The 23444-nt window shown below is 52.6% G+C and overlaps 2 protein-coding genes across 6 annotated transcripts in view; one reads left to right on the top strand and one right to left on the bottom strand.

Annotated features, from left to right (window-relative positions):
• Positions 1-1484: 1484 nt before the first annotated feature.
• CD40LG (CD40 ligand) lies at positions 1485-17196 on the top strand. 2 transcript variants are annotated; one of them, XM_065689474.1, is made up of 6 exons: positions 1485-1571; positions 12959-13096; positions 14115-14160; positions 14456-14509; positions 14777-14839; positions 16662-17196. In XM_065689474.1, exons 2-6 carry the CDS (start codon positions 12959-12961, stop codon positions 17030-17032), a joined length of 672 nt encoding a protein of 223 aa, XP_065545546.1. In that variant the 5' UTR covers positions 1485-1571; the 3' UTR covers positions 17033-17196. The 2 variants fall into 2 exon arrangements, with proteins under 2 accessions (XP_065545546.1, XP_065545544.1); XM_065689472.1 differs by lacking the exon at positions 1485-1571 and adding an exon at positions 11196-11384.
• Positions 17197-19505: 2309 nt separating this feature from the next.
• The window catches only part of ARHGEF6 (Rac/Cdc42 guanine nucleotide exchange factor 6), a 39363-nt gene continuing 35424 nt past the window's right edge, over positions 19506-23444 (bottom strand). For all 4 annotated transcript variants that reach the window (XM_065689166.1, XM_065689167.1, XM_065689169.1 and 1 more), the window contains 2 exons: positions 22716-22770; positions 19506-21849 (listed from right to left, as the gene is read on the bottom strand). In XM_065689166.1, coding sequence (XP_065545238.1) covers positions 21709-21849; positions 22716-22770 — 196 coding nt within the window. In that variant the 3' untranslated portion in view covers positions 19506-21708. The remainder of the gene's footprint in view (positions 21850-22715; positions 22771-23444) is intronic.

The following is a 23444-nucleotide window of genomic DNA, read 5'->3' as shown; positions in this document are numbered from 1 at the left end:
CCCATCCCTGGCAGTGTCTGGTGGAAGAGGGATCATGCAAAACTCATGCATGCTCCAGGCCTCAGTCCTCCGGAGGAGGCGGTAACAGACTGTGTGCAAGCCGCCTCTTCTTCCAAAGGTCCCTTTCCCACAGCTAATGCCGCTTCCCGGGGAGCTGTGCTGCGTCCTGGCACGGCTGTCGAATGGCACAGCGTGGGAAGCAGGCTTCCCACCAGGTTTAGCTTGGAAAAGTGCCACGCTGCAGTGTGGCAGCACAGAACGCGTGAATTCCCACTGCCAAGGAGATGGGGACAGGAGCAGCTTGACAAGGATCCGACTGTTGAGCGAAACAAGGGAAAACAGTGCTTCTGTGGCGGAGTGTGAGCAGACTGTGGTGCTCCCAGCTCAGGGATGCTGTGGGGTGCAGCAGCACACACAGTGACACCAGGTCTGTCCTCAATGCAGCTCTCCGGATGCAATCCCCAGTGTAGTGAGCTGCAAACCTTGATGGGCACAAGGTGGGTCCTTAATCTGCTTGGTTATCTATCTATCTATCTATCTATCTATCTATCTTCGAGGTGGGCACCGGATCTTTGGTCTTAATGTAGGCTGGGATTTATGCTCAATGTCTCCTGAGCTCCAACAGGGCTGGCATCACACTACAGCCCTCAAGCCATGTAATGGAGTGTGCTGAGCATCACGTCACCCCATCCTGCATCCTCTAACAGTGCTTGTGGTGTTAACCAAAGCTGCTGGTCAATGTGCTGCCAATACAGGTGACTTTCTCTCCTGCCACCACTGAACCCTGTGGGGACAGAGCAATGCAGGAGCTGGTCTGCTGAGTGCTTCCTTGGCCTTAATCCCATCCTAGAGCTGCTGAGTTTGGGGCTTGGTACTCACTGGGCTGATGTATGAAGCGCTCAAGGGTTCTTCATTAATTGTGTGTGTGAATATCCCCAGGATCCACAGGACAGCTATGTAAGTTCAAGAGCATCTCATTTCCCATGCGAAGCTCTGGACTTTTTCCTACCTGAGGCATAGTTCATTGAGTATCTCATTGGTGTTTTGCTACCCAGCAGGAGCCACCACATTGCAAAAGGCTGTAGCAGTGGCTGTTAGAGAGGAAACTTCCTCCTGCTTATGGGAAGGAGAAGAAAGTTGACCCATCCTATGAGCACTGGCTGTCCACAGGCTACTGGGAGGGCACGGGAGCAGTGTGTGCAAAGGGGTTATAACTTATGCTTCCTCCTGAGTCCTTGTATGCAGCCAGAGAGGGATCTCTCAGGGGGACTGGAAATCTGCTCAGAGCTCTTTGCTGTTATCCCACTGACTTCAGTGGCCTTTGGCTATGACCTGGCCTGGATTTTGGAGGGGACAGCCTGAAATGGGATAAAAGGATGTAGCTGGGTTTAAGTGATGCCCATTGTGTACAGTTCATCAGAATGAGGTTTTCTATACGGTTCCTTGCAGGCACAGCGAACCTCAAGCTCCAGCCTCCTGAGAGGTACCCATCCATCCTTAGCATGCAGGGAGGAAAACCTGCTCTACATCTCAAAGGGACTTCTCAAAGGGAGAAATCCCTTTGAGCTCAGGTATGTGAAGGAAGGTCATATGAGAGCGCTGGGTTTGGACTGAAATGCTTGCAGGATCGTTTGAAGACCATACAAAGTTCCGTGGGGTTTCTGGCAATAGCAGCCCAAGAGGTCACTTTTACCACTAAACTCCTTTGAGGCTGCTCTCAACAGCAGCCAGTGCTCGGAAAATGAACCTGGTAAACACGAGAAGAAGGTTGTGCAATTGCCTGGTTTTGTGGTTTGTTAGAGTTTTGCATGGGTGGGCACTGTGGTGTGAGCCTGCTTTCAGTTCCACTGATGCTCTTGCCTTGCAAAGCTGAGGTACAAAACCTGAGTCCCCTCTTCAAAGGCCCTGATGGATCCCAGGGGCTGGATGCAGGAGGGAATCGGGGGGGGATTTTCCTCCTGCACCAAAGCCAGGCTGTCGCTTAGAAACTGTCTCTGCATCACCCCTGACATCACCCTTGACACAAGGCTGGACTTGATCTTAAAGGTCTTTTCCAACCTGGTTAGTTCTATGAGTCTTGGTCATGTGGCAGTGCCATAGACATTCATGGTCCAGCAGGCAGGCAGTGGAGATGAGATGGGGTGTATGTGTGTGTCAGCGCTGAGACTCAGCAATGCTCTACCCTGGTAGCTGCAGTGATTCAGCTCTTGAGGATGAGGGTGGATTGGCCGGTCAGGGAGCCAGGAAGGGCAGTGATGCTCCTCAGCACCAACTGCACTGCAGAGTGGGAAGTGGATGGGGCTATGGGAGGGCTGGAAGCTTGTGGTGGGTTTCACTTGGCTGCTGTCAGATACCCACTGTCTGTCACCCTCTACCACCCTCTATCAATCACTCCCTCTCCTCAACAGGACAAGGGAAGAAGGTGAGAGGGAAAAGCTTTGAGATAAGGACTGCAGCCTTACCTCCAGATGCAACCCCCTCAGACAACATTGCTCTAAGATCAGAGCTGACAGTGATTTGTTTCTATATCCACTGAATATACTTGGCTGTTCCCATCTCTGGATCCTGACTCTTCCCAGCAACAGCAATGCCTCATTTCACCAGTGATGAAACTGAGACCCGTTGACTTATCTAAGGCAACAGGAGCAACCAGACACAGGCAGCAAGAGGAAGCCAGTTTCTTGCCTTCCAGATCTCTCCACCCCTATGCCCTGGCCAGCTCCATGCAGGGTGCGGAGAGGCTGCTCCTGAGGGAACGAGCCGGGATGTGCTCTGGGTTGTCTTTCCTTCCTCTTACACCACTTTAGCCCTGTTCCCAGAACACTTTCCCCACCTTCCTGTCACAGCCCTGACCACACTCGAGTCTTACGCGCATCGATTTTCTTCCTGCTCAGCAAAGTTCCGTGACAGCTTCATGTTCATCTCTCCCTGCCTGAATATGGGTGGGGGGAAAATGTCCTTTTCTCTGTCTTCATTGTTAGTGCCATTGGGGTGTTTTCCTTGAATGAGGTGTTTGGGGTTTTCCTTTCACTACCTTTCGCAGCAAGGGCCCACTGTATTGTGCAAGCTGACAGCATCACCTCGGTTTCATGGTTCCCTTCAGGTGCGCAGAGGGTTTTTAGCCCAAGATTTTCCACTAGCGAATAAAGGTTGTTCTGCTGCTGAAAGGGAGGGACAGCCCTTTGGCTGGTGATTCATCCAAGTGAAGGAGCCCAGGACGTGATGAGGAGCTGCTCACATCCCTCATAGCTGGGATATGAGGTGGCACAATGAGGTCCAAGGGGAGATGGGGATGTGCTGCCTGGGACTCTGATTGAGCCTGGCCATTAGCAGGGAAACTGAAAGCCCACTTCCAATTTGATGTCTGGATCTGACTCCTGGACCCATAACCAGCACTCACATAGCTCTGCCCCCCATTTATTATCCATGAGATAGGTTTGGAGGAATCTTTTTCTAGAGGACGCTTCTTCCTCTGGTGTTCCTTGATCCTGGGGGAGTTGCATATGGAGAATCACATCAATTTTAGGCTGTTAGCCCCATTCCCTGCTAAAACACAGTGCCTGAACAAGCCATGTGTTGCTGTAGCTCTACAGGAACCTATGGAAAACCTCTTGGAAGGATGAAGGCAACTGACACTCAGCCCCCAGCCCATCACAGCCCAAGTGCGGTGGGACAGGAGCCGGAGCAGGGTCCCATGAGAGGGACCAGCGCTCCCATCACAGCAGCCGCTCTGTTGGCCTCTGTGGTAAGCATGAGATGAGCTGAGGTCTCTTCTCAGTGCTCCGCAAGCAGGCTGCAGGCTCCCACAAGCAGCGTGCATCTGTACCCAGACACTGCAGCAGATTTGCCTCCAGCATCAGCAGGATGCAGGGGCCAGGGCTGCAGCATCTTCTGTCATCAGGTTCCTGGAAGGATGGGAGATGCCCTGGTTGTGTGTCAGGGATGCGTTTTACCCAGGGTGGAGCCACTTCTTGGAAATGCTTTTCCTCCAGGCTGGAAAGGGCAGAGGGGAATGTTGAAGCTGGGATATCGGATGCTGTACCATCACCAGGCACACTATTGACCTCATTATTCGTTTGCAGGTGTGTAGCATCTCTTGCAGAAAGGATGTTTAGAAAGAGAAACATCTTCAAATCGATGTTTCTGGTAGCACCATCCCACCGCAGCCCTCCCATAGGAAGTCTCCATTCTGCGTCTGCTGCATCCCCAGAGCCCTGCAGGGAGAGGCAGTTCCTGGCCTCTGAGGAACTTGACATTTGTCATTGTGCTGCCACCATTTTCCTCTGCAGAAGCCCCCCGGCTGCCTCCAGGTGTTCCTCAATTCCTGGTTTTCCACATTCCCACATAGCACACATGAGACATGAACTTGGTAGGGCACGAGCTGGGATTGGGGTGCCGGTGATACCCGTTTCCTTATGTCTGGATTTGTGCATCCTTTGCTTTGCAGTGTTTGAAGGAAGGAGCTGCCCCAGCAGCCAGGATCCAGCCTGGGATGTTCCTTCCCACCCTGTCAGGATGGTTTCTATAGCACCAGAGATGTTCTATTTCCATTTCTGCACACGTTGTTTCCTTTGCCTTCACCGGCGAGGCGATGCTGAGCTGCTCGGGTTCCTGTGCACAGCCCAGGGGCAGGAGTTCCTACAAAAGGGGTTGCCTGTGCCCCTGTGGCCATCAGCAAAACCAGCTTTGCACCAGCTCTGACCATGGCATTGGGGCTGCCAGGCCGGCTTGAGGCTGTCACTTGCTGTCTTCTTTAAGCAGGTCTTGTCCCTGGCCTCAGCACGAAGAACATTGCGATGTTGGCAGCAGCCTTTGAAGCTTTACTTTGCTCTTCTCCCCACAGAGCCCTTTGTTCTGCAGCCTGAGGACTACCCTGAGCCATGCCTGCATCCTGGGGCACAGGGCAGGTGAGGCTGCACACGTGTGCCTGGCTGCAGGGCTCCTCCAGCATCACTGCAGCATCATGGCCCAGCGTGGAGGTCCTTCATCTTTAGCACCGGCTTTCCATGTGGCTGTGTGATGGAAGGGTGGACAGGCAGGGAGGAGAGACAGAGAAGTCAGTAGATGGCAGAGTTGTTTTAGCATCTGCTCGCTGCCATGTCTCATGCAGGCTCACAGGGATTTTAGGATGGATTTCCTAATATCCAACCCCCAAAGCATCACAGCATGTGGTGCTGGGACTGTGGGTACCATTGCGGTATGTACTGCGTGCTGGTGAAGGTGACACTGCTCTGCCTTTGCATCGCTGTGCAAGTGGTTCAGGATGGGTTTTGCTGCTTCTGACTGTGTGTGCCTCATCTTGGTTGGGCTCTCAGGTTGAGCAGGGTGGCTGTGTGTGGATTTCCACCCCAGCACAGATCCCACCTTCTCAATGGGGATGGTTATTCCCAAGCAGGGGCTGAGGATTGGCTCCCCAAAGCCCTCGGATCAGAGCTCCTTGTCTGCTCCTCACCCCTTTGGCTGCTCACCTTTGCTGGCTGACCTGCCATCGCCAGCAGCATCGCTCTCTCTTGCTCCACATGGGGCTGTGCTTGATCTCAAGGGGATCACAGTGATCCCAAGGGATGAGCAAAACCCCCCAGGGATTTCCAGGGCCAGCAGAGGTAGACGGGAGAAATGACAGTTAAGGCTGACACAGGATGCAGTGAAGAGCCACGGGGGTGATTCTCTTAGTGGTAAAGAAAGCCCTATGATGAGAACCTCATGGAGGTCGATATGTGTTAGGTTTTGAATGAGTGATTTGCATTGATGTTGCCTCATCAGGGGGCTGTGGTTTAATGCAGGAGAGAACAGCACAAGATGAAGTCACTGGCTGCTAAACCAACCCAGGGACATTGCCCATCTCTTGACCATTTCCAGCCAAGGATCCACATTTGCTACAGGATGTGTTGGGGCCATTGAGCCATCCCAGAGCACAAGGGCTCACTGCAAACCTCTGGCTACAGAGGGAAAGGCTGTGCAGGATGGCAGCTGATCAAGGCTGTGTCTCACCCACCTCCCACATCCACCCAAAATCCTTGGCCTCCCATCCATCCCTTTAAGGTCCTTTCTGACCCAAACCAGACTGGGGTTCTAGCTTTGGCCAAGAGCAGTGAAACCCTCCTTAGGGCACCATGCAAACCCTGACCTAGGGGCACATCCCACCCATGTGGCCGGGGACCCCCATGGGACGGCGAGAGCTGAGGTTGGGTGGCTTTGCCATGGGCAAGGCTGGGTTTGGAAACACGGAGCTCATGGAGTGCTTGCAGCAGCATCTGCCTGGACCCAGCCCCACAGGGTTTCGCTGTAGCTTTGATGGTCACAGGCTCCTGCATCCCTGGAAGCTGCTTTTGGTGCTTGGCTGAGTGAGGGGAGATAACACGGGATGCTCCTGGTCCCTTCCGCTGTGACTCGGGCAGCAGGGGCTTGTTTGGCAGGGCTGGGGCTCGCCATGCCAGGCTCTATTTTTAGGAAGCCAGAAGTAGGTGCAGCCGACACAGCAAGAAGCTTCTGGTGCAATCTGTGGTTTCACAGCTTTGGTGAGGCTCAGCATCAGCAGTTTAGAGAGCAGGTGCTCTCCATGGCTCAGCACAGCAAGGCTGGCATCACCACCCAGATGCGGCATGGAAGCCAACGTGCTCCTTTGGGGTCCTTAATCCTCTGTGGGGTCCCTGGGGCTTGTTTCTCTGCCTTTCCTGGCTCTCCAGCCACTTTGATCCCTTGGGAAAGGACATCCATGGGTGGTACAGGAGGCCAGGGAAGTGAGGAGGGAAGGGGGTGCAGGGGATGATGGCCCTTGGAGCAGGGTGGATCAGAGGGACAGCATCACCTCAATGCCATTCCCTGCAGCTCTTTCCCGTTGCTCTTTGCTGCTCTGGAGGGTGGCTTGGAAGGGGCAGATGCCCCTGGGGGAAATGAGGCAGAGGTGGTGCTGTGCACCCTGCTTCCATCAACCTGCAGGGCAGCGGGAGCAGGGGCCAGCTCGTGTTCATGTCTGATGGAGCCTGGAGCTTCTGCTGACCTCCCCATGGGTGTCTCCACGGCTGAGGGCCATGGTGAGCGATGGGGGTGCAGCCTGCCATTGCCACCATAGCGGCTACAACCAACATCTCTTCTTGCACAGAGAGGCATGAACACTGCAAGCACAGGCACCTTCACCTCTCCCTGAGGCTGCCTCTTGCGGCTCTGCACTCCAAGAGCTTTCTCTCATTCTTGCCAAGGTGAGAAAGGAACGGAAACTGCCACGCAACCGTTCCTTCTCCGGATGCTGGTGATGCTTTCTGCGGTGTTCTGGCTATGTCTGTTCCCTCTTCCTCCCTGTTGACGGCATTGTCCTGGAGCCACAAGAGCCCAGGGGATACAGGAGAGGGAAAAACCCAAAGAAGTGACAAAGCAAATAGTGGGGAAGCTCAACTTTCCCTTCTGCCAACGGCCCTGCGCTGAAGGGACTTCATTGGGGTTTCTCTCATAGGTTCCCTTCTGCATCTCTCCCACGGCATTGCAGCCAAACTCCTTTGGTGACTCAAAACAGCATCTCCCTTTTGAATGCATTGTTCTCAGTCCTGCCCAGCACCCAGCTTCTGTTACTTGTAGAGAGCATTCGGGGTGAGCAGCACAGCTGAAAGAGCTTGTCAGGAAACCACAGTGGGCATCTCAAGCCAAATGAAATCACTCCTTTCTCAGCAGCTTTCACCTCGCTGCCTTCAGAAGTGCTCCTGGGCAGGCGAGCGGATGTTTTCTCAGTATACAAAGCTCTGAGCACCGAGGACAAGTGGAGAAAACGTGCCGCTGATGAGCGGAAACAGCACGACTGGGTCAATAGGAATGCAAGCGATGGATCACATTTTCCCATCATCTCAGCCAGGGGTGGGATGTACGGAGGAGCGCTGCCAGTTTGGGCTCACACGTGGATGGGCACGGTTACAGGCAGAGGGTTTGGGCACTGAAACCCTGTAGCTGAGCTCATTGATGGTGAAGGTGTGACTTCACCTTCCCTGATGTTATCCTATGTGGGCAGACTCTTCCCTCTGTTGCCGGGCACTCCTTCCCATCATCGCACTCAACCATGCGCTGTTCCCCAAGGCTGTAGCATAGAATCCGAGACTGGTTTGAACTGGAAGGGACTTCAAAGCTCCTCCAGCTCCAACCCCTGCCACGGGCAGGGACCCCTTCCACTGGAGCAGCTTGCTCCAAGCCCCTGTGCCCAACCTGGCCTTGAGCACTGCCAGGGATGGGGCAGCCACAGCTTCTCTGGGCACCCTGTGCCAGCGCCTCAGCACCCTCACAGGGAAGAGCTTCTGCCTAAGAGCTCATCTCAGTCTCCCCTTGGGCAGGTTCAAGCCATTCCCCCATGTTCTTACAGCAGCCAAGGGGTCAAGGACATGCAACCATGATGCTACCTGGCCCTGCCATGGGATAACACAGGCTTTGAGTCTTTCTCCCTACCCTTACCATCCATGCGGCCAACCTGGTGATGCAGGGTGGCGGATGCAGCTCCAGAGGGTTCGCTCTGTGCCACTTAGTGCTGGATTGCCAATGCGGAGCAATGGTTTCCTGCAGAGAGCTGCCAGCCTGCCCTCCCCGCTGACAAACCCCTGCCAGGATCCCTGCTGTCACACTTTCCACCCGGTCTCTCCCGTCAAGGTGACGGTGACGAGCAACTTTCAGTTTCCTGGTGTGCAGCACAAGCTGGCCAACTCTCCGATGATGCTTTGTACCTGGTACCCGAACCCTGAGCCTCAACCCATCCTCCTCGTCGAACCCAGCATCCTCCCGCGAGGCTGCCACCAGCTCCGGCCTCCCCAGCAAGGGGCATGCAATGGGGCCAGCAACACGTTTGGGGTTTCCGGCGTTACCTCCGAGTTCTTCTCATTTCAGTGAAGCAGTGAGAGGGGGAGATCCAAAAACGGCTTTGAGAAGAAGCCGGGGCTCAGGAATAGCAGTGTAAATCCTCCCCTGCTGCTCTCTGCAGTGCTTAGTGATGTGGCTTCGCACGTTATCGCTGCCTCTCAGTCCTGATGCTCTGGATTCAGGGAATGTGTGAAGTGATGACTTCCGGTGTCCTTTTGTAGAGACCTCCCCCAAATGTGAGTGTTAAATTCAGAGGAAGAGCCTGGAAAATGCTGGTGAGCACCATGGGGCTGATGCACAGCGGGAGTCTCTGGGGAGCCATGAAATGGCTTTTTGCATGTGGCAAGCTCACCGTGGCAGGGACAGTGTGAGGGAGCCTGATGTCAGACCAGACCCCTGTGAGGACGTTGGGGCAGGTTTTGTCCAAAGATAATGCCCATTTTAACACTTAAAGGATTGAAAGCAGTGCCCCCAGGCTGTGTGTGGGCTTGATCCCATGTACAGCAGAGCTTCAAGCCCAAGGGACCAGGTCTAAAACCCAGCAAAGCCAAGGGAACCCCCTTTTGCAACCCAACACTATGCATCCCCAGCACTGTTTGGGTCACCTCATTGCTGTCAGCATGATGCTCCTGTGGTGCTTGTGAAGCCCTGGTGACCTGGACAGCGAGGCAGCCCTTGGATGGTGAGGGAATGTGGGCATCCCTTGGGACACGGGCACAAAGGAGCTGGGACCCCAGGGCCACTTTCTCTTCTAGAAGGCAAAACTGACACTGGGGAGCTGCCCTGGAGCTGGCAGCCCCATCCCAAAGCTCCCCTCATTGCAGAGGGGTGACAGTCCTGGCACGGTGAGGCTGCAAAGCACCATCCAGGGCCTCTGCCTATCGCTGCCCACAAAGACCCTGGTGCCATCCCACACGTGCGATTTGGGTGCTATATTTAGGAGCAGGGTGACCTGCCAAGGTCAGGCTCCGACTCGGCTGCAGAGATGTTTGTGCTCTGTTACCAGCGCTTGCATTTGCAGCTCGAACGCCCTAACCACACAGGACAGGATGCGAGGGAGAGGGTAGGCAGCAAAAGCGACCGCTGGACTCCATCCTGCAACGCTCTGAGCAGCCCTGACGAGGTGCTGTGCACCCTCCTCTCCTCTCCTGGGGCTGCTGGGGAGCAGTGCCCTGCTTCGAGCAGGATCCAGCCTTTTATTTGCTGCATTCACATCTGATAAGAGCATCGCCTTTAGCGTATGACATTCAAAGCAGCTTGACATGATGGCTTAGTGCCTGTCTTCCAAGCAGCCCTCCTCACAGAGCAGCCCTGCTCCTCTGCACTCCGACAGGAAGCCGGATTGGTCCCCCTTACATGGGGAAAAGGAGGTCTGTCCCCTGCTACAAGCAGTGAGACCCCTCTGCATTTACACTGCGTTATTGGTGGTGCATGGCTGCACAAGCATCGGATGCCTGAAGAGCTTGGAGGCAGGATCTTGCCTCCCTGCTGCTGGCTGGAGAGGTGTGAGGACATAGAGGGGATATGGGTTGCCCAAAGTTGCATGGAGGTGATACTGGGGGGTTAGCAACCAACATCCCCAACAGCCCTTTTCATGCCCAGATATGTAGATAGAGGTAACATGGGTAAGTGAGGACAGAGTCTGTGATGGCTTGTGCCCTTGGGTGCAGGGTGAGCACCTCACTATGGTGTCACTAAAGCTGTTTGAAACTCATCTCTCCAAAGTGATGCCAAGCACCAAGACCCGAAGTCCCACTGTCTATTGAGGAGCATGAAAGCTGTGCCCACACTAGAGATGCAGTGCCCATGGAGATGGTCCTTTCTCCAGCATCATCCAGCCTACCCAAAGAGAGACTTCATCCATTGGGAACACAAGGGAAAGCCAGAAAGCAGCACAACCTGCCAAGTGTATTCACTGCAAAATCACCCTTCCCGCGAAGGAAACAGAGGGTAAAACATCTTTCTTCTCCTTTTGAGAAACCACTGATTTTCTGGTGCTCCCTAGCCCCTGTTCAGCAGCTCTGTCCTTGTATTCATGGTCTCCATTTCTCTGAAGGCAATTTGTCATGAAACTTTCATCCACAGCAGGAAAAAAACAACCACCGGGGCATAGCCTGGACTGTTTCGAGGGCAAATATGAATATATGGAATAATACATCTCTCTGCTTCTGGTTGAAAGATAGGAAAAAAGCATGGAAGTGCTCCAGAGAAGAAAGTCTAAGCAACCTTCTTTTGTTGTGGGAGAAGGCAGTGAACAAACCTACCCACTACGAAGAGGTTTTTCCAGGAAGTGTAGGTTGCTGCAACCTGTATCCCTTGAGCAGCGGGTGCTCACGCAACAGTTCTCATGCTACTTGCAAGCAGTGCATTTGAAGGAGCCCCAGCACCGTGCTTGGAGGATGAACGAACCCTACAGCCCCGCGGCGCCCCGACCCATGAGCAGCACCTCGCCCAGCACCATGAAAACGCTCATGGGCTTCCTCGCTGTATTTATTGTAGCACAGACAATCGGGACCGTGCTCTTCTGTTTGTATCTTCACATGAAGATGGATAAGGTAAGTGGAGAAATGAGGTGGTCTGCGTTGGGTTGCTAACGCGATTTGCCTTCCGCCGCGGTGAGATGTTCTCACCCAAAGGATGAGGATGGTAGAAGACAATGCTGGACACCGGATGGATGCAGGAGTGGCATTTATTACACCCATGTTGTCATTTCTGTTTTAATTTGCCGCTAAGATGTACGTAAGGAAGAAATCTGTTCCCTTTGTTAACGGAACAAGAACGGATCGATGAAGAAGATCCGTTAATAGCAAACCATGGCCAGTCCAAGGAAAGAAGAGTGTGGTTTAAGCACATAAGTGGCTATTTTAGGTTCATTGGTCTCTTTTCTGGTGACACTCATCACGAGGATGGGGGGGGGTCCAGAAATGCAGCTCTTTTTAGTGTTTGTATGTGTGAATTTGACCAACATCTCACTTTAGATGCTGTCTTTTTGGTTAGGGAAGAGAAGAGTGGACCTTAGTGCTTGGCCTTTTAGTGAAGAGACATGGTATTGGTGACCATGTCTTATACTTGGGACAATATTTACCAGAGAATTAAAAGCTAAAAAGCTGGGTTTGATATTGCCATGACTGCACGATGCTTAAAATCACCAATCATCTGAAGCTACTTTCCTCCAAACCAGAAACCAGCTACAGAAACGGACTGTGTCTAAACCCAAGAACGAGTTCTTTATATCAGATACAATGATCAGATCACCATTAGTGGTTTTTAAGCATGCTGTCTCAACTGAAATTGACATTTAAGTGAGTGACTTCTGATCTTCAAGGGCAGGAAGCAACCCTGAACTAGAGGGGCTGAAAAGACAGGGTGGTGGAAGCAGACTTCACTGCATAGAGTTTGCAGCCTGGGGTGAAGAGATGAGTAGAGGGTCCCCAGAGGCAGCTGAGATGCAGATCCATCTATCTATCTATCTATCTATCTATCTATCTATCTATCTATCTATCGGTCTATCTATCTATCTATCGGTCTATCTATCTATCTATCTATCAGTCTATCTATCTATGGCTCTTTTTAATCTGAAGCTCTTGGCAGAATTCAGCCCCAAGCCACAAGTTCTTTTGGTCCCCTGGCTGCTCTTTTAGTCAATAAGCAATCTGAAACAATGGAAAGCCACCCTGCATGGGCAGGGTAGTGTGGAGTTGAGGGAGAATCCCAGATGGATCCGAGCTGGGGTGGACCGAGCCAGTCGCTGAGATTTCTGTGCCTGTCGATGCAGGCGGGTGGAATTTTGCCACTTGCCTTTAGGAAAAAGCACAGTAGGAAACTGAAATTCGTGTTCAAGGTGGTAGAAAACACAAAGGGATCCTGAGTAATCCTCCTCTTAGCCAGTGGTACCAACTGGGGTCAGCAATTCCCAGTGCATGCGGGTGCGGATGCAGTACCGGGCGGCTGGTGAGAGTACTTGGTACCCACAATGTGTCTGCCCGGCTCATCCCGATGCTGAACAACTGACCCTGAGCTTTCCAGGCTCTGATTTATCCCTGCAGGAATACAGAGTGGCTCCGCTGCCAGCCATTGCAGGTTTCCCACTAACACCCCATTCACCCTCTCTTCTCTCCCGCGCCGGCAGATGGAAGAGGTGTTGAACCTGAATGAGGATTACATCTTCCTGAGGAAAGTACAGAAGTGTCAGACACCAGAAGGCCAGAAATCAACGTTATTGGACTGTGAAAAGATTCTAAAGGCCTTCCAGGACCTCCAATGCAAGGTACGCTGCTGTTAGATGTATAAAGACCGCACTGAAGATGGAGGAGGGCTCCAGGCACACAGCCAGCTTCACCCCGTGGGTGCCCTTTACCCTGGGGCTGCACAGCATGTGCCCCTCTTTACACTGGGTTAGTTATACACTGGATTAGTTTTACGCTCTATTTTTATACTCTATTGATAGAATTGAAAATTCCCATCCATTTTTGCCTCAAAATGGTCTTGGTCAGAGCACATCCAGCTGCAGGTGGGATCCCTGCGGAGCGATGCTCAGTGCTTGTGGTTGGAGGGATGGAGCTGCAGTCACCCTGGTTCTGCGCTCTCATCCTGGTCTGATAAAGGTTCTTTTCCTGATGCCTGGCACCTTGCCCCGATCCTGTGGGGATGCTTGTGACCACACAGGTGTCCATGAGGGTACAAGGCTTGGGCCAGGCAGCACAGCTCCCATCAGACAGTGAGGAGGAGGAGAAGGATGTACAAATGCCACTCCATGGGCTCCGGGCTGGTACCTCCAGCCAGTGCAGAGGCTCCTTGTATTTGGGTGTCAATGCCCAATGAGACCAAATGCCTCAGGTCTGCATCGGTACCCATCTGATAACAGAAAACTGTCTGAGATGGGCCCTGCTCAGCAGTCCTGAAAACCCTCTCATATAGGAGCAGGGATGTGCCCAGCTTGCTCTAGAGCATGGCTCTCCAACATAGTTTTAAATGAAAAGGGGATGGTTTTTTGTTTGTTTCTCAAATAAACCTTTCCCATCCCATCATTTTAACTGCACAGAAACTGGTTTTTGTGCAAAGATCATAAATCCTACAATCCCCCTCCTGCCAACAGCCAGTCCAAGGCCGTATGTGATGGTACTGAAGGGAGCTCAGTGGTACCTTCTGCTCAGAGCTGGCAGGGCTACTGGGGCGAAAGAGAACCAACCCAAGAAGTGACGAGAGCATCCTTTATACAGAAGCTTTCAAAATCATGGATTTGTACATCCCTAAAACCCAACCGTGTATTTTTGCTGTTGTTACAGGACAGGGGAGCCAGCGAGGAGCAGCCCAAATTTGAAATGCAGAGAGGTGAGTTCCCTGGTGCTGTCAGTGCACCCGTGGCTTGGAAGGGGCAGAAGGAGTAGCTTGGCCTGGGAAGGGCTTTCCTTCACCCTGCCCAGCATCAGGGCATGGCACAGAGGCAGGGGATGGGGTTGGGGTTTGGAGCATCCCCATGGGGGTATGACTGTACATGGAATGGGGCTGGCAGAGGTGGGGCCACTGGCCATGGCTGTGTCACCAGGGCAGGCAGCTCTGGGTGCTAAGGTGCTTACATCAATGAAATTGAATCCACAATTAAATCTGTGGCCTTGTTGCATTGCAGGCCACGAGCACGAGCATCCCCATTCGATGCACAAGAATGAAACCCCTGTGGCAGGTAAGGAGCAAACGCATCCTCTTCCATAGGGGCCCAGTCTCTTCCATGGGCTTTATCCCCCAAAGGCTCCACCTTGAAAGCAACCGAGTGTCTTGGCTGAGCAGAGGCCAGATCCTGCCTTGATCCAAGCTGATGGGGGGGACTTTGGAGACTGTGTCTCTCAGATGGATTTGGCCCATAGACAAATAAAGGTGCAGCAGTCCCTGGGCTGCCCTGGGAGCCAGTGGGTGCCAAGGCACCAATAACCCCAACCTTCCTGAATTGCAGTGGAGAAGAGGCAGCCGATTGCAGTCCACCTGGCAGGTCGGAATATCAGCAAGAGAGTCTCAGGTAAGACAGATCCCCTTGGTACTGCCTTGCCTAGGGAGCCAGTGGGACACGGCAGTGTCCACTCCCTGGCCTGTGGTTACGGTCTCATGGCTCTCTAAAGGCAGGGGCAGGGTCTGTATAACTCCAGCATGGAAGGTGGAGCCGAATTCCCAGTGGTCCCATCACCACCTGCACCTCTGCCACATGGGGTTCATGCATCCCATGCCAGCTGTCCTCAGTATCCTTATATATGCCTTCCTAGAAATATATATCCTATATATCCTTCCTAGAAATGCACTGCAATGGCTTAACCGTTGCAGTGTTTTCCATGAGTGGAAAACCATTTCTCTTTATATTTAAGGAAAATCTTTTGGACTCAGAACACAGCAAAAATGCTTTTGCTCTCCTGGCCATGTCTTGCCTGGTGGCTGCTGCAGGAGGGCTCTAAGCATCTTCTCACCTGCACTGGTCCTGGTAGCACTATGTGACTTTGTAGTCACAGCATAGATAGCTCCAGACTGATTCAGGCAATATGCACTTACTCACAGCCATGGCCACGTTAGGTTTCAGAGATGCACGTGAGTCCGTTCGCATTTGTGCATCCCTTGGCACAGACCATGGCTGCTCTCACATCTCCCTTCCCCAGCACTACCTTAGCTGAGGGACATCATCCGAGAGCAAGGATTATCCAAGTAAGAGCGTGCAAATGGTTCTGTGCCCTGGATTTCACAATCTGGGCACCTCTGCTTCAATTCTGGAGTAACAGCCGGTAATCAGCAAGTGCTCTTTGTATCTCTGACACAGCATTTCACCCAGAGCTCAGCCTGCCTGTGCAAAGCTTCGTGTTAGGTGAGATCAAAGAAGTGAGAAACTTGCTGCATTTTAAACCTCCCAGCTTGAGCACTTGTTGAGCCTACAAAGCAGGTTGAAATTGCTGCCTGGAGCTTGGCACTGGGCACATAGGAACCCTCCCCATGGGATGTGCGGGCATGGCCCATAGGCTGTGTGCATCGCCAGGACCTCTTGTGCCACCCTGACTGTGGAACCCGTTATGCCCCTTGGAGCCAGGTTGCTCTCCCTTGCTGCTCTCATTGGTGTCTCTGGAGGATGGGGAAGGTCCAAAGTTCCTCCTGGAGATCATAGCTGAGCTCAACCCCTGTGGCCATGGCTTCCTGGTCTCTGTATTGACCTATCGGTACTGATTCCAGTGGGAGGGCACGCTCCTGAGCTACTCTGATGACACTGATAGTGTCCCAAAAGCAATGGCAGGTCTCCATGGGCAGCGGAGGCAGCATCTGCCATGCAAAACCCTTCCAGCTCCGCACCCTGCCGGGCACCAGAACTGTGGGATGTTTGATTTGCTCCTCCTTTGCAAAGTGTCAGCACTCAGATGGGAGAAGCTGTGTGTCCCGGGATGGGAGCCTCCAAAGATGGGAGCTGCAGGGTGCTTTGGCAGTGCCACTGAAAGCTATGGAGATAGCAACCTCATAGGGGCAGACACGAGGGTGTTTGGGTGGCAGTGGCAACTGTGTGCAATCCTCCACCCTCAGCGTTTCCACTTGGTTGGATGGAGGAAGCAAAATGTTCCTCTGCTTGCATCGTTGATCCAAGGGTGTCAATGCCAACGACCAGAAACATGAGTTAAACTTGTCCTGGTCTCAGAGAAGGGGATGCTGCTCCCCTGGGCTGTGGCTGATGTCCTGAGGTAGGCAGGAGCCACCCCTGCACCCAGCAGCAGACACAGGCTGTGATGCCAAACATCTGTGGGGTGTCCCCCCCCCAAAATCAGCCTGCCAAATGGATGCCTTTCTCCCAACTCATCTGCCGTGCTTTCCCCCTACAGTGCTAGAGTGGGAGGCGACGATGTATGGCCCTACAAGCAACAACTTGATAACCTACCAGGAGGGGAAACTGAAGGTGAAGGAAGCAGGACTCTACTACATCTATTCCCAAGTCAGCTTCTGCTCCAAGAAAGCAACTTTGGCACCATTCACCCTCTATATTTATTTGCATCTGCCTATGGAAGAGGACCGGCTCTTGCTGAGAGGACTAGACACACACGTAACCTCCACGTCAACCTGCGAGCCCCAGTCCATCCGGGAGGGAGGTGTCTTCAAGCTCCGGGAAGGTGACATGGTCTTTGTCAACGTGACAGACTCAACGCGAGTGAACTACCGCCAGGGCATCACCTACTTCGGCATCTTCAAGCTGTAGTGAGGAGGGGACCGCCCTGAGCTGGTCCTGAGCTTTCCCTGTTTCCCCTATTTATGTCCCTCTGCCTCTTTGGTTTCCTTGTTTCTTAATTTGTATATTTTGTTATTTATTAATGGGGGCCAAGGGGCCCTGAGAACACAAATGGAACAAAGTCTGAAGCTGTTGTTGTTTGCACCTTGCTCTATTCTTTCATTGCCACCTGGGTCCACCATTGCAAGGGTGGATTGTCCCCGTTGTGTCACAAACCAAACTCCATCATCAACGTATCTTTCCTAACAACGTAGGATGGCTCAGGCCTCTCCATCCTTCATACCTATCTCCTGTACCAATCTGCTTACAAAACAGCAGTGGAAAAAGATGAAAAGGCTTAGGAAGGTCTCTTCTAAGGGAATCAGTCAGCCCAGCGCTGGCCTTACGTGCTGGCTGGTGGTGATGCATCCTTGCCAACCTAACTGCCTGCTTTGTCTTGAGAAAGCCCTTTTTCCACTTGTGTCTGCCTATGAAACTCAACCAGCCTTCTCATGCAGGGTGACACAGCCTCGGCCAGGTACATGAGGGACAATTGGTGGCTGATTTCAAGCTAGAGTGTGGGTAAGGGACCAGCTGTGCTCTGCTCTCATGACCCAAATCCACTCACCAGCCTGTCCTCCTCCCACCTCTGCAGGTAGAAGGGATCTTGGCCATCTTCATCAGATTTGGACCTGCCTCCTCCCCTGCGACTCCTCCTACTCTAAGAGGAGGACCAAGAAAGCAGGGGGGTGGCAGGACCATCTGTGTCTTCCCAAGCCCTCCAAGGTGCTTGTGCACTTCCAAGAGCATCTTTGGTCTGTCCTCGGCGAGGACGTGCCCACAGCAGCACTTTACCTGGAGCTCTAGGAGAGCAGGACTGCGCACACAGGCAGGAGTCCCTCTTGGGCAGGGGGGACACTGCACACTAGGGTCTCCCTGACCCTCTCCTCCAGCCTGGCCTGAGGCAAAGGGGAGCTGAGCAACAGCAGGGCACAAGGATGTTGATGCGGTATTCTTCAAAGGCATCTGAAGGTGGCAAAGGTGGCAAGCCTGAAGCATTTGGTTGTACAGGTCACACTTGCCAGAGTGCAAAGGTTTGGGAATACTCCCGGAATCTACCCGGTTTGGAAGTGGAAGAGCTTTCACATGTGGCCAGTGCTTAGGATTTGCTTGGCTGGAGGCTGCAGGTCTGCTCCTAAGACGGCGCTGGGATGGTCTTGCGCAGGCCATTGCACTGCTGGATGCCAGTTTCCAAGCAGGGTCTCTTACTGGGTGCCTTTGGTACCAGTCTTACCTTGGCACCCCTTGCTTGGTGATAGCCCTTTCCCCTGGCTGGGGCAGGGTCCCCACTGACAGGGTCTTTTAGGAGGCCAAATCCATTGTGTGCACACCTGCTTGGAGGCAAGGGAGACTACTTCCCCTCAGTTCAGTTTGGGTTGGGGGCACTCATGCTATGGATCAGTACTGGGGTAGTCAATGCCCACCATGAATGGGCACCTCCAGAGCATCCCCAGCTCCTGCAGTGCTTTGGGCTGTGCAGATTAAGCTGTTGGGGGTTATTTTCCTGTTTTTTCATGTTGATGGTAATTTGGAGCCCAGCTCCATTGCTCGGAGGATGCTGTTGCCGCTTGTGTTGGAGTTGGGTCATGTAAAGGGGCCGTTTGGGAGCTGGCACAAGAGAGGGGACCAAAGGGACCCTTTATGTATTAGGAAAGCAGGATAATCTCTGGATAAAGCCTGGATCTGGCTTCAAGGGGACATGGGAGTGGAGATGCTCCCTCCAAGATGAGCCTGGGCGATGCCTCCTCCTTGTTCTTGTGGCCAGCACCACCTCTGGGGCACCCGGGGCTGGAGGTGCCTTGCTCTGCCTCTTCCTTGAGGTCCCCAAAGCACCACTTGGGTCTCCCTTGCAGACTCCAGTGGTTTCTGCACCATGTGCCCAAGTGTTTTGTTTGCACTTGTTCTTTTTCCTGCTCCAAGTGCTGCGTTTGGGAAGGGAAAGCAAGATCCAGCCCTTGAGCCTCCTGCTTCGGCTGAGAGCACGGTGCGTCCCTACCAAAGAGTTAAAAGGAGAGGAGGTCTTGTCCAAGCGGTAGACCAAAGGAAATCCTGTCACCACACCTAAATGCCAGGAAAAACACACACACCAACTAAAGAGAATAAAATCAAATCTCAAACAAGCAGGAAGTCACTTATCTACAGCATCCTGCCAGTGCTGCGGGAAGCGGCTGCTTTTCCATACAGCATCCTTGGGAGCAGAGTACAAGCAGGGCTTGAGGGATGGAAACGCATCTCCTTCCTCTGCTGCAGGGTGATGGCGCGAGTAACGGATCCAGTGCTAGCAGCATCATTTGCACCAGTATCGCCCCCAAGTAGGTGATGCAGCCATGGCTGCTTTGAGCATATCAGGGATGCCCAGAACATCGTGGTGGAAACAAAGGAAGCAGCCCCGAGAGCCAAAAAGTGATTGGGTTTTGTCCTTCTTTATTTGTTGAAAATGTCAATTAAAAAACTGTTCAAAATAAAAACATGTTAGAAAAGTTGAACTTGCATAAGTAGTTACAGTAAATAAACCTACGTGACAGAGAGAAACTGGAAGGCAGCGGACACAACATCCACCTAAAGACAGACTCACTGGAACCTATTTACAAAGCGCTGTAAACAAAGTAAATATGGAAACATTGCTGTCCATCCGGCATGGCTTCTTTTCCTTTTTAGTTAAGTTTCTTGTCTTGTTTTTTGGCTTCTAGCTCTTGACAAAACGCTTGATCCAAACAGTCCCAGTGTGCCCTCCACCACGTTACGCCTCACACACATGCATATGTACACAGCACGGGTTTCAACTCAACCGGGCGGGCAGCGAGGAAACGTTTTTACCCTCTCCTTGGAGTGTGAATGGCCCTTAGTTTGCTTCATTGCATGAGCTGCAAGCCTAAACCTGGTCCCCATCCCACCTCTGGGCAGGCAGGAGGACAGGACAGTGCCAGGGGTTCTGGATATGGCATCCCGGAACAGCCGCATCCCATGTGCAGCACCCTGGGATACGATTAACCAGCACAGCAGGGCCTGACTGCCAACCGAACCACTTCACGGTGTGCCTGGGTAGGGATGTGGAGAGCTGCCACTCAGAAGGGATGCTCTGGAGCAAAAAAGAACCTCTGTTCCGGCCTAAAACCAGCTTCAAGAGGGGTTCTTTTCCTGCTCCTTGTTTTGGAGCGTAGCTCTCCCCAAACATCATTTCTGGCTCAATTCTAACTGCAAGGAGGGAGCTGTAATTATTGCCTCTGTTATGTCCTTCATGACCAACGTAAGCCATGAACTCATGAGCTGTGGTGTGTCTGCACACCCTGGAACCATGCTGCCCAGTGATCCCAGTGATATACATAAGACTTATCATTAGCTTTAACAGAAGGTTACTTTTATAATGCTGCTAAGGAAGGAAGGAAGGAAAACAGTTGTTCTAAATGAGGGCATAACACCAAATAGGATGGAGATAGCTGATACATATGCATGTTGCCTGTGTGCTGTGTTCGAGGAGCTGTGCAGGAATCTGGAGGGTGCTGCATATCCGTGCCCCAGGAGCGTTCCAGCTCTTGTCAAAGCATAAATAACTTTCCTATCCCAAGGGAAAGTTCCTTTTCCCTAGCAGAAAGCCCCTTTGGGGCCATGGGGGGGACAAGTGGCCATTGCCTACATTCCCAGCCTTTGGGAAGGAGCATTGGCGAGCCTAAGGTGAAGGGAGCAGGGGGCCAGCACATTTGGGGGTGGTGTTGGTTGTCAAGCAGTGTCTATAATTCATACAGAGAAAAGCCTGTCCTGCAAGGGGAAGCACAGCAAGACTCTAAACTGATACGATACCTGGACACTCAATATGAAAACAAAGCAGGGGGGAAGGAGGTGTGGGTCATGCATCAAGGGAAGGGATGGGGGGACAGAAGAGCAGTTACCTGTTGTGCTAATCACGAGCTGTCAGGAGGCAGCACTGCGCAGCACACCTTTCCCATGCGCTCTGACAGGTGCTCCGGCTCTCACTTCCCCAAGGAATTCCAATGTCTTCATGATAATTGCACATTTGAATCAGGATCAAGGCCACACAGGAACCACAGTATTGCTGGGCTCTAAGTTCGCTACAGTCAACTAATGGGGAACAAGAAGGTGGATGGGAAGAGCTTCCCCACTTGTGATTATCTGAACAGAGGAGCACGGTGCTTTTTGGTTTCTGCTCAATGCCACCTCAATAATGCTTTCATTCAATAAATAGGTACCGGTGCTTTTGATCAGAATGAAAGCATTAAAAAGTGCTCAAGCTTCCTCTTAGGAAACTGCTGCCAAACCCTTTGTGAGCAGCAATCATTTAGCAGAGTTTGTATTTGCTCCCAGTAGCAGGTACGATGAGGTATTAGTTGCTGCAGATGAATTGTGAATCATGGACCGCTTGCTTACTGGTTTAGCTGTGATTGATTGTTTCTGGTTTATTTCCTTACTGCATGGAAGGAAAACTATGGAATTTTTTGTTGTTTTTTTTTCTCTAGGACTCTTTTTTTTTTTTTTTGGTAGCAAAATTCCCCAAACCAACAAAATAAGGAGCAAGGAGAGGCAAAGGATCCAGTTCCACTTCCCCAAAACACCTGAGGTCACACACCACTGCCAGCAGCTTCTCCCCTTGCTCAGGCAATCAGGGACGACTTGCGCCCCGTGTCCTCCCTGCCGCACTCATCCGTCTGCTTCAGCAGCCTCCTCACCAGCTTCTCCAAGTCCTTCCTGGATTTCAGCTCTTCCTCCAAACACTGTTTCATCCTCTTGTTCTCCTGCGAGGTGAGAAATAAAGGAATGAAGGTGCAGTCGATGCCCACATGCACTTCATGCAATGAGGCACTGCCTGGTGCTTCCAAGGTGATGAAGCATCAGGGACATGTCACGTGTTGAGGATGAACAACATGGGTTACTTGTGGTCTGATCCACCCAAGCAGTCCCTTACTACCCTATGGACCTGCACAGAATGACTTTGAGCAGGCAGAAGCATCCTCCTGGAAACCTAATTTTAGCCTAGGCTGGAGGACCCTGTTTCTCTGGGGTGCTCCCTCCCACCCCCAGGCTTGGGGCTGGAGGGAGGAGGATGTATTTCCTCCCAGTCTACAAGGACTGGTACCCACCAGACCCATAGAAAACAAACGGTCATAGAACCCCAGACTGGTTTGGGTTGGAAGGGACCTTAAAGCTCCTCCAGCTCCAACCCCTGCCCCGGGCAGGGACCCCTTCCACTGGAGCAGCTTGCTCCAAGCCCCTGTGTCCAACCTGGCCTTGAGCACTGCCAGGGATGGGGCAGCCACAGCTTCTCTGGGCACCCTGTGCCAGCGCCTCAGCACCCTCACAGGGAAGAGCTTCTGCCTTAGAACTAACCTGAACCTCCCCTGCTTCAGTTTGAAGCCATTACTGCAGTCAAGTTGAAAGAGCTTTTAGAGTAGGGGGAAAGTTTCACGTTACCACAAGGACCAACTCCTCCTGCCCTCCTACTGCCTCAAGCAATTGCATGGTGACCTGATTGAGGGAGCTGCAGGATCAGACCAGCAGTGGGCAAGACCCTTCCTGGGCACCAACCAGTCCAAGACAACAACCCAGTATAGCCTGGCTGGCTTTTGCTCGGCTCCCAGCACGAACAATCCCCTTAAATTACCTGCTTCAGTTCTTTGACTTCATCTTTCAGTGCATAAACCGTGTCAACAAGGCTCCTGCAAAGAGAAATGCAAGGAAAGAGCTGGAGTGCAGCGAACCAGCAACACACATGGGAGGTTTTGTGAGCGAGGTGCTGATGGGGATGGTGCTTCTGCTTTGCAAGCATCAAGCTGCTGCTACTGCTGCTGCCTATGAGGGGACTCTGGAAGCACAGCTCGTTTATAGGCCACTGGTCCAAAATTCAAGGCTCTCTTCTCAAACCTCAAGAAAAATACCTTGTTCTGCTCTCCTGAAGCTATCAGCAGAGGCCTGTGGCTATGGCTTCCTTGTTCATGTTACTGCAATAGATACCCATGATTTCAGAACTGGAAATGCCTGAGTATCCTTTGTAAAACAGCCTTGAGCCCTTGAGGTTACGCTGCAAAGAGCCAAGCATGAAAGGAATGCATTGTCTGGGTGAGGAAAGGAGTGGATCAGCGCAGTCACCCAGCTGCTGAAGCTGCACAGGAGAGCCCTCGCAGATGGGGTGCTGGGCAGCAACCGAGGGACAGCAGCACCCCACTATGGCAGTAGTTAAAAGAGCCACTTGTTTGGGTCTGTCCTGCATCCGGATCAGCTCTGGGATTCACCCAGCTGGCTCTCGGAACCCAGCTCCCAGACTCCCAAAGGGCTGCAGCCACGTCAGAGCAGCTGGAAGGCGGCTCTGCTCCTAAACAGGGACAAAACAGCA

Source organism: Lathamus discolor, chromosome 9, assembly GCF_037157495.1.
Source record: "Lathamus discolor isolate bLatDis1 chromosome 9, bLatDis1.hap1, whole genome shotgun sequence".
Classification (NCBI taxonomy): Eukaryota; Metazoa; Chordata; class Aves; order Psittaciformes; family Psittacidae; genus Lathamus; species Lathamus discolor.
This window is presented reverse-complemented; position numbering and strand designations above follow the sequence as displayed.